General features: G+C 38.8%; 2 protein-coding genes and 1 pseudogene across 2 annotated transcripts; 2 read left to right on the forward strand and 1 right to left on the reverse strand.

Moving 5' to 3' along the window:
- Positions 1 to 281: 281 nt before the first annotated feature.
- Positions 282 to 3974, forward strand: LOC132180671 (calcium-transporting ATPase 12, plasma membrane-type-like). The gene is made up of 2 exons (XM_059593573.1): positions 282 to 1025; positions 1185 to 3974. Exons 1-2 carry the CDS (start codon positions 282 to 284, stop codon positions 3972 to 3974), a joined length of 3534 nt encoding a protein of 1177 aa, XP_059449556.1.
- A 1373-nt stretch (positions 3975 to 5347) lies between these two features.
- LOC132180672 (calcium-transporting ATPase 12, plasma membrane-type-like) lies at positions 5348 to 8742 on the reverse strand. Its single transcript, XM_059593574.1, has 2 exons — positions 8302 to 8742; positions 5348 to 8134 (listed from the first exon to the last, which is right to left on the reverse strand). Exons 1-2 carry the CDS (start codon positions 8740 to 8742, stop codon positions 5348 to 5350), a joined length of 3228 nt encoding a protein of 1075 aa, XP_059449557.1.
- Positions 8743 to 13875: 5133 nt separating this feature from the next.
- Positions 13876 to 15922, forward strand: part of LOC132182882 (chlorophyll a-b binding protein 5, chloroplastic-like) — a 5778-nt pseudogene continuing 3731 nt past the window's right edge.

The following is a 15922-nucleotide window of genomic DNA, read 5'->3' on the forward strand; positions in this document are numbered from 1 at the left end:
ATTGTTGAAATTGCAACTCTTGTTGTTTTATTTCCGGGGAAATTGGTTTCCTTCAAATCACTTTAACTGCTTTCTTTAAATAGATTTCCTACCGTTTTCTGTCTTTACAAGTTTTCGAAAGTAGAAAAAAGTTACTAAAATTTTGTTTTTTTTCACTAAGCTAAAGCCACCTCCCAAAACACAGAGGAATATTCGTACACTCCTGAGTCCTGAGTCTGTTCTATCGTCTTCTTAGATCTTCTACTTTTAGCCCAAAAACGTACTTACACCCCGAAACATGCATGTTCCAGTCAAACAAAGTGAAGGACCACCTCCACCAAGCTTTTGATGATGAGGAGAACACTCTTGATGCTGGCGTACGCCTCACTGCCACTGCTACTACTACCACCACCACTGGTTCTGGCAAATACCGTCGCATTTGGCGTCGAATTATAGGCTGTGTAGCCGCAAAGAAGATACGCTCTCATGATCAAGACTCTCCACAGCCATTGCAATCGCCTTGCCCACAAGAACCTGTACCAATCGGATCTAAACAAACCCAACATGTCATTGAAACGAGCTCTGTTGACTGCAGGGAGAAGAAAGAGGCAGACGAAGGTCGGAACAGAGTTATTCATCAAGAATCTCCACAGCCATCGCCGTCGTCGACGATACCTTGTGCTCCTTGCCCGGAGGAACCTGCACCAATCGACACTAAACAATCCCAACATGTCATTGAAATGACCTCTGTTGATAGGGAGAAGAAAGAGGCAGACGAAGGCCGGAACAGAGTTATTCATCAAGAATCTCCACAGCTATCGCCGTCGTCGACGATACCTTGTGCTCCTTGCCCACAGGAACCTGCACCAATCGACACTAAACAATCCCAACATGTCATTGAAATGACCTCTGTTGATAGGGAGAAGAAAGAGGCAGACGAAGATCAGAAGAAAGTTGCTCAGATTGTGAAACAGAACAACTTGAACTCTCTCAAAAAACTAGGTGGCGTCGACCGGGTTGCAAGACTTCTGGGTTCTAATTTGAAGGTAATAATTGCATCGTTATTCTATTCCAGAACTACTATACATACTATAATTTCATCGTCAGGTTAAATTGTGTGTAGTATTAGTGATTACTCTACTCTAAAAGGCTTAAGCTTAAGCTGTTAGAGAAGTCGGATTTATTTATTTGAGTCATCTCAACAGGAGGGAATTCATGGCAGCCAAGACCAGCAAGTGCACTTGATCATCAACGACAAACTTCATCTTGGAAAAGGTTTCTTGTACTTCTTCTTACGGGCCTGTAACAGATGGACCATTTTTCTGCTCTTGGTCGCAGCTGGAATTGCCTTTGCTATTGATATTAAGGAGGGCCATGGACTTAGAAATGGGTTGCAAGATTGGGTTCCTGTTCTCGTTACTGTGGTCCTGCTTGTTACATTCTCTTTGGTAGGGGACCTTTACCGTGAAAGGCAGAGGGCGAAGAAGGTGTTAAAGAATATTAGGAAATTGAAAGTGAATGTTGTCAGAAGTGGACAGCCCCGATTGATTGACATTTCTGATGTTTTGGAGGGTGATATAGTGAGTTTGAAGATGGATGATTGTATTCCAGCTGATGGTTTGATTGTGCAAGGCGAGAATTTGGTAGTGGATGAGGTCTTCAACTCTAAAATCAATTGTGATCAGAACCCATTTCTTTTCTCATGTTCAAAGGTTGTTAAGGGCCATGGTACAATGCTTGTAACATCAGTCGGTAATAATACAGCTATGGGTGAAGAGCTGAGCTTGCATATGGCTCATGATCCAAATTATGAGAAGACACTGTTACAAGCTCGGATCGAGAAAGCAATAGATTACGGTGAAATATTTGCTCTTTGTGTCACTGTGCTTATTAATCTTGTGTTGTTAATTCGCCTCTTATGCGGAAAACACAGTAACAGTATACTTTCGCCAGACCTTAAGGGGAATGTTTCGGTGGACAGGCTGATGAATATTTTTGAGAGAATTTCCCTTAAATCTCAAGGAAATATTGGGAATTTGACAAGTGCTCTGACAACCATCGTAATAGGATTACAACACGGAATGCCTCTTGTGATTACAGCTTCTCTAAACCACTGGAACAAAAAGGTGCAGATAAATGGAGTAGAGCTTCGGAATTCATCAGCTTGTGGCATAATGGGGCTGGCAACAATCTTCTGCATTGATGTAACTGGTGGGTGGATGTGTAAGCAGGTGGAGGCTAACAATTTTTTTGTTGGTGAGAAAGATATCTGCAAAGGCGTGGACTCTGAAACGAGCCAAATTGTTGTCGAAGCTTTGCATCAGGGAATTGGCGTGTCACTTCATGTGCGTGAGTTCACTGTTATTCCGACCACCAATTCGCTTAGTTCCTTGCTTGAGTCAAAATGTGGTCTGAATATGGAGGATTTTGCTCAAAGTTTTGAGATTCTGGAGTGTACAAAATTGAGCTCTATCAAGAAAGCTAGTGGCGTTTTGATGAGGAGAAACGGTAATGATGAAAAAATTCAACACTTGCATTGGTGTGGGGCTGCATCGACTATACTGGAAATGTGCTCACACTACTATGACTGCGGAGGTCAAACTCATGCTATGGAAGATAAGAAAAAGAAGTTTGAGGAGATGATTAAAGATATGGAGGATGGTGGTCTTAGACCCATTGCATTTGCTTATAAGCAAATTGAGGACCAAGGACTTATAGAAGAAGGGTTGAACTTGTTGGCGCTAGTGGGTCTGAAATACCCATGTCAGGAAGGGATAAAGTCAATGGTGAAAGAACTTAGATCTGCTGGAGTATGTGTCAAATTGGTATCAGGGGATGAGCTCTCTGCAGGGAGAGCCATAGCTTGTGAATTAGAAATCTTTACTCCTGGTTCAAATGATGTGGCACTTAACAGTGAAGAAATTCGAGAACTGATTAGCAGTGGAAGGATGGACAAACTCGATGTGGTTACTGTGATAGGAAGTTGCTACCCAAAGGATAAGCTTTGGGTGATACAGCAATTGCAGAAAGAAGATAACCCGGTTGTTTTCTTTGGAGGGTTGACCACAACAGACACCCTAGCTTTAAAAGAAGCCGATGTAGGGATCACTGTCCGGGATTGGAGCACTGAATGTGCAAGAATGAGCTCTGATATTATTGTCCAAGATTTTGGTTCATTACTTCGTATTTCGAATATTGGCAGAAATGTTAACTACAACATTGAAAAGCTCGTTCAACTTCTGGTCACCGCTTGCTTCTCTGGGTTTATAACAAACTTAATAATCACATTGTTTTCTGGAGCATCCCCAATAACAGGATTGGAAATGTTTTGGGTGAATTTGATTCTGTGCCTTACAGGCAGCCAAGTGTTGTTGATGGAATTAAAAAGCCAGCATAAACCAGCTAAAAGGACTCGGCCACTTATAACCAAGGCCGTGTGGGGAAACATTGCAGTTCAAGTCATATACCAGGTTTCTGTCTTACTCATCTTTCAGTTCAAGGGAGAAACCTTGTTCAGCATGAGTGATGATGATGTCCAGAAGACCATGATCTTCAACATGTATTCCCTATGTCAGATCTTTAATCTGTTCAATGCCATACACCAAGTGAAGAAGGAAGTACTGTTGAAGGTTATTGTTCGCAGCTATTGCTTTTTGATCATTTTGGCTGCTGTTATGGCCGCGCACGTGCTGATGATTGAGTATTCGGGTATTGTAACCAATTTTGTGAAGTTGAACGCGGTGCAGTGGGCTTTCTGCTGTATTATTGCTGCACTTTCATGGGGTTACCACTTGGCCTTAAAATGGCTTCCGCATATCTTCGAAAAATGCTACTCTTTTGTTTCGACATCAGTTGATTCAAATTATGGGTTCTCGAATAGGAGGCGCAGGTATTATGTTTCCCATTTTGGTGTCCCATTTTCCATGTTCCTTCTCTACGCGTCAGGAGTTTTCATTATTGTTAAACAGTATGGAATTCTTCCGGTGGCCTTATAAAGAAGGCAGTCCGTCTGCTAACGTACATGAGAATTCCATCTTTTTCTTTTCTTAGCATGATTTCTATTGCTCTGGTCTTCGGTAGCACTTCTAGTTTGGATTCGGTTTGTTTTCACTTGTCACTGTGTTTTTGCTGGCTTAAGGTATGTAATATTGTTCATTCCACTTCTCCATTTGTATTTGCTAATTAATTAGGAAACATAAAGGTCTAATGTTCTGGTCTTTGGTTTTGTTAGTTTGGTTTCATGTCTGTATTATATATTCTGTTCCTGTGTTCTTCTTCTGCTAACTCTCTCTCTCTCTCTCTCTCACACACACACAAAGCAGTCACATGTATTTGAGGATATTAGAAACAACACTTTTTATTCCACCATTACCTCACTTTATTGACATGAAAGTAATTGGATCAACTATTATTAAAATAAAATAATAAAAAATTAAGAGTTGCCACATCAACAAGGTAGAATAGTGGTAGAATAAAAATGTACTTTCTAAGTAATGCTACTCATACTCTCCGCTGGGTCTCAACAAGTTTTGACTAGGTCCTGGTGAGATCCCAATAGTATTTTGGCAGGGTCCTAGCAACATCTTTGTTGGATCCGTCAATTTGAGAATAAGAAGTTCAGACTAAAAAAATGGTTTACAATTTTAAAATATGAAAATTATTTTATGGAAATTAAAGATGAATTTTCGGTCAAACAAAAATATTTTCTAAAAATCATTTTAGGCTGAACAAACGGAGCATTGCAGCATGGATAATTGTAATCCTTAAAATCTAACAGCAAAATTCTTAGGCTAGCTATATTTAGATATATTAAAAAATGATAGAATTCATTAATTTTTCAATTATTTTTTAACCATCTTTATAGTGAATGGATGAATCCACAAATATAATGGTTGATTTATTGAATTTATAGGATAAAAAAAAAAATATATTGACGTAAATAATTTCTATATAACATTTGTTATCTAATGCAAAATCAGATCATGCCATATTGTGCTTACATCTTTAGAGTTGCACAAGAGCTAATCGAAAACCAAAATATTTTAACATTTTTAGGGATAGAAGGAGCAGCATTGTAAAAACAAGAAAATCATCATTACACTTGTATGATCAAGTACACATTAAGGTTTGAATCTCACAATGAAAATTTTCATGTCTTATTAGGGTAAACCACTATGAATTTCATTGATATTCGATGGAGTTAGGTCAGGCTATGACTCTATTGGACTTGAAAAAGTACATATAGTCCCACCATCTAAGTCCTTATACAGTTGCAGAAAGATGCTAAGAAAGAAAAACCAAAAGAGGAAGAAGAAGAAGAATATCAGTACTACAACATTCTCACATTTAGACCAGACAATTGCACTATTTATTTATAAGCCACAGGCAGATTTTCGTACTGATTTACAATTGCGAAAAGTCCGGGCATCGCGTGGAAAAGAAACACGAAAAATGGGACACCAAAATGGGGAACATAGGGCCTAGGCCACCTATTCGAGGACCCATCATTTGAATCATCAACTGATCCAAAATCCCAAGGCCATTTTTTGAGGATATCTGCAAGCAATTTTAAGGCCAAATCCCACCCCATTGAAAGTGCAGCAACAATACAACAGGAACCCCACTGCACTGCATTCAACCTCACAAACTTGGTCACAATACCCAAATACTCAATCACCACCACCTGCATTGTCATCACAGCAGCCAAAGTGACCAAAAAGCAATAGCTCCGAACAACCTCCATCAACACTTGCTTCTCTACTATGTCCATGGCATTGAACTGATTAAAGATCTGAAATAGGAAAAACATGTTGAAGATCATGGTCTTCCGGACATCGTCGTTCATGCCGAATCCCTTAAGCTCAAAGATCAGCAAGACAGAAACCTGGTATATGACTTGAGCTGCAATGTTTCCCCACATGGCCTTGGTTATAAGAGACCCTTTAGCTGGTTCCTGGCTTTTTAACTCCATCAACAGCATTTGGCTGCCTACAAGGCACATAACCCAATTCACCCAAATCATTTCTAGTCCTGTTATTGGGGATTCTCCTGAAACCATTGTGGCCACCAAGGCTATCATAAACCCAGAGATGCAAATGGTGAGCTGAAGTTGGATGAACTTTTGAATGTTGTAGTAAGCAAATCTGCCCGACTTCAAAATATTAAACAATGAACCAAAATCTTTGATATCTTTGATAGTAATGTCACAGCTCTCTCTTGCCAATTCAGTGCTCGGAGTCCGGACAGTGATCCCTACATTGGCTTCTTTTAAAGCTAGGGTGTCACTTGTGGTGAAGCCTCCAAAGAAAGCAACTATATGGCCTTCTTTTCGCAATTGCTGTATCATCCAAAGTTTGTTCTCAGGGAGGCAACTTCCTATGACAGTAACCAGATTCAGATTCTCCATCCTTCCACTGCTAATCAGTTGTCGAATTTCTTCAACATCATGTGGCACATGATTTGAACCAGGCGTCGATATTCCTAATCCAAAATCTATGGCTCTCACTGCCGAGAGCTCATCCTCCGATATCAACTTCACGGGTACTCCAAACAATCTAAGATCTTTCACTACTGATCTTATCTCTTCCTGAGATGGGTATTTCAGACCCACTAGTGCCAACAAGTTCAACTCCTCTTCTTTGAGTTCTTGGTCCTCAATTTGCTTATAAGCAAATGCAATGGGTCTAAGACGATCATCATCTTCCATATCTTTAATCATCTGCTCAAACTTTAATTGCATGCCTTCCATAGCATGAGTTTGACCTCTGCAGTCATAGTAGTGTGAACACATTTCCAATATAGTCGATGCAGCCCCACACCAGTGCAAGTGTTTGATTTTTTCATCGCTACCTTTTCTCCTCAACACAACACCTCTACCTTTCTTGATAGAGCTCAATCTTGTATACTCAAGAATGTCAAAACTTTGATCCAAAACCTCCATATTCAGACCCAGAAAGGAAATCAGCGAGTTGATGGGCGAGATAACAGTACTGATCTCATCAGTCACAAGATCTGACACGCTAATCCCCTGAAGCAAAGCTTCAACAACAGCTTGGCTCGTTTCAGAGTCAACGGCGCCTTTGCCGATATCTTTCTCTCCGACAAAAAATCTGCTAACCTCCACCTGGTTACACATCAGCCCACCAGTTGCATCAACGCAGATGACTGTGACAGGCCCCATTGTGGCACAAGCTGATAAATTCTGAGGTTCTGCCCCATATATCTGCACCTTTTTGTTCCAGCAGTACAGAGAAATTGTAATCACAAAAGGCATTCCATGTTGTATACCTATCACCATGGCCGTAAGAGCACTTGTCAAAATCCAAATCTTTCCTTGAGATTTCAGGGAAATTTTCTCAAAGATCTTCATCACCATGCCCACCGAAACATTCCCCTTAAGATCTGGCATAGCAGGCCCCTTACTGTGATGGTGTTTGTCGCATAAGAGGCGGATAAACAGCACAAGAGCAATAAGCAGAGTGACACAAAAAGCAAACATTTCATTGTAATCATTTGGTTCATCAATCCGAGCTTTCAATAATGTCTTCTGGTTAGGATCATGAGAGGCCACCGAGCTCAGAGCTTTTCCCATAGCTGTATTATTGCCAACCGATGTCACAAGCATCTTACCATCGCCCTCAACAACCTTTGAACCTGAGAAAAGAAACGGGTTCTGATGACAATTAATTTTGGAGTTGAAAACCTCATCCACTACCAAATTCTCCCCTTCATCAACAAACAAACCATCAGCCGGAACACGATCATCCTTCTTCAAAACCACTAAATCACCCTCCACAACATCAGAAATGGCAATCACTCGGGGCTGTCCACTTCTGACAACATTCACTTCCAATTTCCTAATGTTCCTTAACATCTCCTTCACCCTCTTCCTTTCATGGTAAAAGTTACCTACCGAAGGGAATGCAACAAGCAGGACTACGGCAACAAGTATAGCAACCCCATCATGCCACCCATCTTCAAGTCCATGCCCCATGATATCAATAGCAAATGCAAACCCAGCTGAGACCAAGAGCAGAAAAATTGTCCATTTGCTACAGGCCTGTAAGAAGAAGTATAAGAAGCCTTTTCCACCATGAGGGTTGTCGTTGGTGTTCCACCGCACTTTCTGATCTTGGCTGCCATCATCAATTCCCGCCTGTTGAGATAAGTGAAGTGAATAAGTAAATCACTCACACCTCTCTGTAAAAATGCCATTTTAAATTAAATCACTGAAAATGATAGTTTAAGATTTAAAAACATTAAAAAAAAAAGTTTAAATTTTCAAATCAGTGGGATAGTTTTTAAAAAACATACGATTATTACCTCCAAATTAGAACCCAGAACGCTTGCAACCCAGCGAAGGCCGCCGTGTTTTTTAAGAGAGTTGAAGTTCTTCTCTTTAACAATCTGAACAACCTTGTTCCGATCTTCGTCTGTCGCTTGCTCCTCCCCAACAACAGAGGGAATTACATCAATAACATGTTGGGGTTGTTCAGATTCAACGGCTGTTTCAGGCTCTTGTGGGCAAGGAGCATAAGGTATCGACGATGGCGATGGCTGTGGAGATTCTTGACCATAAGGGGGTCTCTTGATGGAGACCAGAATTCCTACACCTATGCTCCGACGCCAAATGCGACGGTATTTGTCAGAACCAGTGGTTGTGGTGGTGGCGGCGGCGGCAGTGAGGAGCAAGCCATCACCAAGAGTGTTCTCTTCATCAAGATCACAACCTTGGTTGTCATTCATGGTGTTTGACTGGAACATGTTTCTGGGAACGAGGAAAAACAGAATTTTCCTCTGTTTTTTGGGAGCGAGGTGGCTTTCGTTGACTCGGGTACTCGTCACTTCACTCTGAAAGAAACTCCACAACAGTGAAAAAAACAAAAAACAGTTTTTCTAATTTTGGGAACTTGTAAAACAGAAAACGGTAGGAAATCTATTTAAAGAAAGTAGCCGAGGAATTTGAAAAAATAAAATAAAAAATCCCATTTCCCCAGAAAATAAAATAACCCGGTTCGAAGACGTTGCAATTTCAAGAATTGAGAATCCTTCTGGGAAAATCACTACATGAAAATCTGTTTTCTTTGAGTTTACAGATTTTGAAGCTGGGTTCTGTTTGTTTAATGCAGAAGTGTAAAGAGAAAATTTAACAAAATGGTTTTTTGATTTCACAAAACAGAACTTTTCAGACAACAATCAAAACAGAAAGAACTCGTATTTCTTGTTTATGGGTAGTTGATGGAGATGATTCAGACCATGAAGATGAAGATGAAGATGAAGATGTCTTTTGCCCATTCGTCCTTTTTAAAGGCGAAGCCGCGAAGGGAAAGGCCGGCCTGGGCTTAGGCCCAACATCCTGTGAAATACTGGGAAATCACCTTGAAATTTCTCGTGTGAAAGCACTTCAAAATTTATTGTGGAAATCACCATGAAATTTTTCGTTCAAGTAATTGTATTGAAAAATAAAAAATTAAAAAAAGTAAAAAAAAAACATTAACTTTTAGAAATTGTTGTCCATGCAAAGAAAAGTCACCCCTTCTTATCCTTGATCACCAACGGTCAACGGTCGGTGGCTTTTGTATTCTAGATTGCATGGAAACTGATTAACCAAAAATCTAAAAAGCGTCTTCATCGGTTCATCCTATTAATTCTTTAAACTAAAAATGCATTTTGAAATGTGTTTTTCACGTAGTAAGGGATACTCTTGTTATTTGATGATATTAGTTTGTAAAAAATATTTGTGGGAAAAGTATCTCACTTTTTTTCTTTATTATTTTAAAGAAATAATAAATAATCGAATGAAAAATGCATTTGAAATTATTTGGCTTAAGTACTGTTAAAAAAAAAAATTACAGCCCATTTGAAAAGTTATTAACTAAAATAATAATAATAATAGTTTAGATTAGCTATTTGGTTAATAAAAAAAAAATCTGTTGTGAGATGTGATGCTCTTGCTCTCATACATTTTCTCTGAAGGCAAACAGCATTGATATTAATTTTCAGCGCGTTCAATACGCGTAAGGCCATGGACGACTTTTCCCTTGCTTTTGTTTCCCAAACTCTTCTGTGTTTTTTCACACACACACACACACAAAAACTACTCGTGTGTTTCAGTCGAAATTGTTTGTTGAGTCAGTCTGTCCATAAGCGCGTGGGACGAGAAGGTAAAGCTTGTAATTGTCCATATAGTCTAGTTTTTGTGTAAAGGATTTATGTTAAAGGAATGGTTGAATAGTAGTAAGATTTTTAATAGGGTATATGAGGAACATAAGTTAACTACAAATCAGTTTAATAAAGAGATATGTGATCTTAAAGCATGTGAGAAACACATATTTTCTTATTAATGTTATTAAAAAAAACATATAAAAAGTACACGCCATTAGAAAATATATGTTTTTCACATGAAAATGTTAAGTGTTCTCTGAGTATTCTTTTGGTCTTAGGATGATATTATTTTCTAAAAAAAAAATGACCCTTATTCCTCTCATTTGAATTTTAGAAAATAAAATTCACTTGAACAAGAAAAACACCTAATATTTTCTTTTTTCACATATTAAAAAGACACAATTTTTAATTTTATTAGAGTAATTTATAAGAGAGCTTTATATTTGTTGAATAATCTAAAATTGGGGTGAAACCGCGTACATTTGTCAAAGACAATTAAACACGGCTGCTTGGAGTGAAGTTTGGGATTTGGGAGATGCTTCAAATAATTATTAGATTTTTTTCCAATAGCTTTCCTTATTTTTCACTATATTAATTAAATATTGTTTATTTATAAAATATAAATTCCAACACAACTCCTAATAAAGATAAAGAAATGAGAGAGGAGAGATAAATAATTTTGTATTAAAATAATGCATAAGGAAGCTATAGGAAACCACTTTTAGTTTCCTATACGTTATGTAAAACTGTAGCATTATCAATGCTTATGGAACCGATAGAATATCGGTTATGAGTGGTATTTTTGTGATTTTTTAACATTAAGAAGGGAAGGGAATATAGAAAAATTGCTAGGTATGCTCTTTTGCGGTTAATGAAGCAAAAGAAGCATTAAAAGGGACACAAACCCCTTTCAAACCTTTGCTAGGAGACTGGAACAACTATCGAAAGGTAGCTTAAATAGGAAAGGTACTGTCAAAATCTAAAGCAGGAATCGATGAAGAGGGAGGAGTACTATCTCCGGTAGCACAATCTCCGCTACTAATTACTAAACAAAGCAGCACATGGAATACTAAAACCCACAAAACCCAAGAAAAATAGCAGAGAAAAAAAAAAAAAAAAAAAAAAAAAAGGGGAGCAAATAACATAAATACACTGACAATAAACACAACAACAAATTAACAATGGAAAGGCTAGAAAACCACAAAAGATCCAACAACAGCGGCATCGACCGCGCGGGAGAGGCAACGAAAAAACTAAAAGCGGTCTTTAATCATTGTGTGGGAACCATGCATCGACGCATGAACTACGGGGCAGAGGAAAGAAGGACAACGGCAGTGGACAAGCGCGTGGGAGACATGGGCTGATGGAGGAACGTAGATCTAGTTTCAAAGAAAACTGATCTACAAAATGGCCAAATCTAGCTAGGAAGGAGGAGACGAGTGGGGCAGTGTTAAGCGGAGAGGAAGACGAATGGCCCGCGGGGAAGCTGTGGACAACAGCAGACGTAGGGAGGATGCTGTATTTGAGATAGGAATAGGGACAAAGCGGGAGGGAAAACACTTAGAATACTAGTAGCTAACACCCAACTATTTTTCCTAAATTTAAGGAACAAAACTATTTTTTGCTTCCCTGTCCAAATATACTTTACAATAGTTTCTCTTAATCTTTTTCTATACCATTAAATATTTAATATTTTTTTATTGATTTCATTTCTTTTATCTCTCTCACTCTCACTTAGGCACATGGTAACATACAACACAACCTCTAGGTTACCTAAAGCAAAAGCCTCTGCCACCCAAACCAAGAATCTTTGTCAACCATCCTCCCCAACCTCTGTCACCCAAAGCAATTAAGAACCAAAAAGAAAAACAAATTCTCATAAAACACCACTCGGATATCACCCTCGAAATCAAAACAAGCCACAGAAAGTTCACACCAATTTGATCCATCAACGTACCGAAATCAAAACTTCCAACACCAACCGACCCTAAAATAATAACTCTAACAATAATCAAGCTACCCAAAATTACAATCAAAATAAAATAAAAGGAAGGAGTAGATTGACTCCATTGACGGGATGCTCATACGGGTGAACTCCCGAGAGAGAGAGAGAACTTTGAAATTTATTGTGTAAAACATGCAGTAATAGCACTTTAATTTGAAATTTCTTGTGGAAAATTACAGCCCATATGAAAAGTTATTAACTAAAAAAAAATAATAATAATAGTTAATAGTTTTGATTAGATACATTTTCTCTCGAGAGTCGAGGCAAAACACCATTGATATTATTTTCACATTCAATACGCGTAAGGCGACCGTGGACGACTTTCCAAAACTTTGATCTGCTTGAACACCAACGGTTGGAATCGTAGGAAAAGGTGAGCACGTCAAGTGGGACGAGAAGGTAACAAGTAGTTTCCATGAAAGCAAAATCAATAGCTTGTAATTATCCATAAAGTCAAGTCATGTGCAAAAGGATTTATATTACGTAGAAAGATTTTTAAGAGGGAATACGTACGAGAGCTTTATATTTGTTGAATAATCTTAAATTGATGAGGTGAAACCGCGTACATTTGATAAAAGATAAACTCGGCTGCTTGAAGTCAAGTTTGGGAGAGTTGGAGGGAGATGGTTCATGTAATTAATTATTAGATTTTTAAAATACATGGCCTTTTGTGAAACCGTGTGTATATGTCATTGGTTGGTGATGAAGGCAAAAGATTAACTTGGTGGTGTGAAGTTAAGATTGAGAATTATAGACTGAATAGACATTGCAAATGACCCAAATCTTTTATAAATTGGTTTGTAACAAATTCTAAAAAAATGACTTTTTTTTAATTTTCTTTTTAAATTGGGAAAAGGATTACAATAAATCAAAATCGCGAAAAATGGGTATACTCTTTACACCCCAATAATAGATTTAAAACGAAAATAACAATGTAGAAATACAAATAGATAGTAGGAAATAGACTAAACAAATGGCTTGTTTCTCTCTAAAGATACGCTTAAAGCCGTTATTAAAGAAAAAAAAGGGCACAAAAAAAGACGCAAACCCCTTTCAAACCTCCGCTAGCAACAACTACATGAAGGTAACTGAAACAAGAAAACATTGTCAAAAGTTGAAACAAGAACCAATGACGAGGAAGTACTATCTCCGATAGCACAATCCCCACTACAAATACAAAATAAAGCAACACAAAGGAGACTAAAACCCACAAAATCCAATAAAAATAAATAAATAAAGCAAATAACGAAAATAACGAAGAGGAATAACTGATTAGAAATAAATATTTTTAATAATATATATTTTCACGTGTTTTTTTAATAACTTAAAAAATACATGTACAAACTTGTATACCAAATGGATTGGATTGGCTCAATTAATTCTAGCACTATGATATACTTCTTGACTTGGTGACGTGGCCGGTTATTGGGCTATGGATTCGTTAATGAAGTGGCATCAGCCCGCCCCAATTGCAACAACAATTGTATACTACGTACAAACATATATCTGTGGTTGATATTCACTTGTACCAATAGACATTGGACACCCCACCAACAAGATCTTTCACTGCCACGTGGCTAAACATTAACCTCTCTATCCTAGAAAAACATCTACATGGGAATCTATATCCAGTAGGAGAACCAATAGGATGCTGCTGACGTGTAGATATCCTAATCCACAACATCTTCTCACTCCCATTATAACCTCTCTCCCCCTCTTCATGCCCATAGGCTTCTCCACACCCTCTCACTCGCAGCATAGAGAAGAAGTACTCAACCACCAAGAAAGCATCACATAAACCATGGCAACCTCCGCCATCCAACGGTCAGCGTTCGCCGGCCAGACCGCCTTGAAGCAGTCCAATGAGCTCGTCCGCAAGGCCGGCAGCTTCGGTGGCCGCGTCACCATGAGGCGCACCATCAGAAGTGCTCCACAGAGCATATGGTAACAACTTTGGTTACATGTTATTTTTAGAAGTCATTAACGTTAAACAATATCGGCTTTCATATATCTAAAAGTGTATGCAAAGAGAAAAATTAGTAGCCAAAACTTTCCTTTTATTCTTGCTAGTTTTAATTCATGTTTCAGCTTAATTATCTTTTAGTTTTAACAAGCTTAATTTAGATCCTACATCAAAGAAGATTTCTCCTGCTTTTTTGCTTTAAAATGCAAGAGATCCAAGTGTCATGGAAAGGGGTTTAGCCTATTTAATTAAATGATTCATATATGGACTTGCAATTCAGGTTTTGCCTAGGCAAGGGAGACCGTCGAGCCCTCTTATGAGTTGTTCATATTATATGCAATATGTATAGTTGATTAAAGAGACGGAACCAATAAATTTTATGGGATGGGGCGGCCAAATTTTTCTTTTATGGTTCTTTAGAATTTTTTTTTATTAAAAGCATATTTTGGTTCTTTTTTATGAACTAAAGACTACTAAGGGCCAAAAAAGTAAGCATTTGAAAGTAAGGAAGAAAAAAAAAAAAAAAAAAAACTTAATGGATATGATCCAAAAAAAATTTGGGGATCAAATGACTAAAATTAAAACTTTACTCTCTCTTTTTTTTTTTTACTTCATTTTTTTTATTTATTTATTTGGGGGGGGGGGCATGGCATACTCCGTCCCCCCTCCCTCCGTCATCGGTTGATTACATTTAGGATAGGTATGGACTGACAAGCCCTTTCCAATAGCCCTTTCTCATGAGATGTTGCATGCAATTCGAAGAGCTTAGTGCACCCGATTCAAATTCGGCTATAGACTATAATTTTATTTCATAATATTTACATGTCTTAACTAATTTTAAGGATTGGTTTGGACATGACATTGTCGAATAATGGCAAACTAAAAATTAATTTCTATGGTTGATACATAAAACAGGTATGGGCCAGACCGCCCAAAGTACTTGGGCCCATTCTCCGAGCAAACCCCATCATACTTGACCGGTGAATTCCCCGGCGACTATGGTTGGGACACTGCCGGTTTGTCAGCAGATCCCGAGACATTTGCCAGGAACCGTGAGCTTGAGGTGATCCACAGCCGATGGGCCATGCTCGGAGCTCTCGGCTGCGTCTTCCCGGAGCTCCTCTCGAAGAACGGCGTCAAGTTCGGCGAGGCAGTCTGGTTCAAGGCAGGTTCTCAGATCTTCTCCGAGGGCGGCCTCGATTATCTCGGCAACCCGAACTTGATTCATGCACAGAGCATCCTGGCAATCTGGGCCGTTCAGGTTGTGCTCATGGGGTTCATCGAAGGGTACAGGGTTGGCGGAGGACCACTCGGCGAAGGACTCGACCCAATTTACCCGGGTGGTGCATTTGACCCGCTTGGACTGGCTGATGACCCGGAAGCATTTGCAGAGCTGAAGGTGAAGGAACTGAAGAACGGGCGGCTGGCAATGTTCTCCATGTTCGGTTTCTTCGTTCAGGCGATTGTCACCGGAAAGGGCCCCATTGAGAACCTCTCTGACCACCTTGCTGACCCGGTGGCCAACAATGCATGGGCTTACGCCACCAACTTCGTGCCCGGAAAATGAAGAAATCTAAAACAGAATATTAAATTTGTGGCTTCAGCTGTGACATTACTCAATCTTCTTGCCTTCGTTGTTGTCCTTGCTATTCCATCTGTACTGATGTAATATTATTAATTACTAGTGAAAACTGCTTGAACTTATATTGTTGGTTGGATTTTGAAAGTGGGTAAATTATTTTTATTATATCACAATAACTACGGACGTTACCACTACATCCTTGAATAATGATCATTTCCTTTGTTTATTA

This window comes from Corylus avellana, chromosome ca5 (assembly GCF_901000735.1).
Source record: "Corylus avellana chromosome ca5, CavTom2PMs-1.0".
NCBI lineage: Eukaryota > Viridiplantae > Streptophyta > Magnoliopsida > Fagales > Betulaceae > Corylus > Corylus avellana.

Excerpts from the sequence above, each read along its gene's own strand:
- LOC132180672 (XM_059593574.1), bottom strand. The coding sequence starts at position 8,742 with ATGTTCCAGTCAAACACCATGAATGACAACCAAGGTTGTGATCTTGAT. Across the intron at positions 8,135-8,301 it reads TTCTGGGTTCTAATTTGGAG|GCGGGAATTGATGATGGCAG; the intron begins GTAATAATCGTA and ends TTATCTCAACAG.
- LOC132180671 (XM_059593573.1), top strand. The coding sequence starts at position 282 with ATGTTCCAGTCAAACAAAGTGAAGGACCACCTCCACCAAGCTTTTGAT. Across the intron at positions 1,026-1,184 it reads TTCTGGGTTCTAATTTGAAG|GAGGGAATTCATGGCAGCCA; the intron begins GTAATAATTGCA and ends TCATCTCAACAG.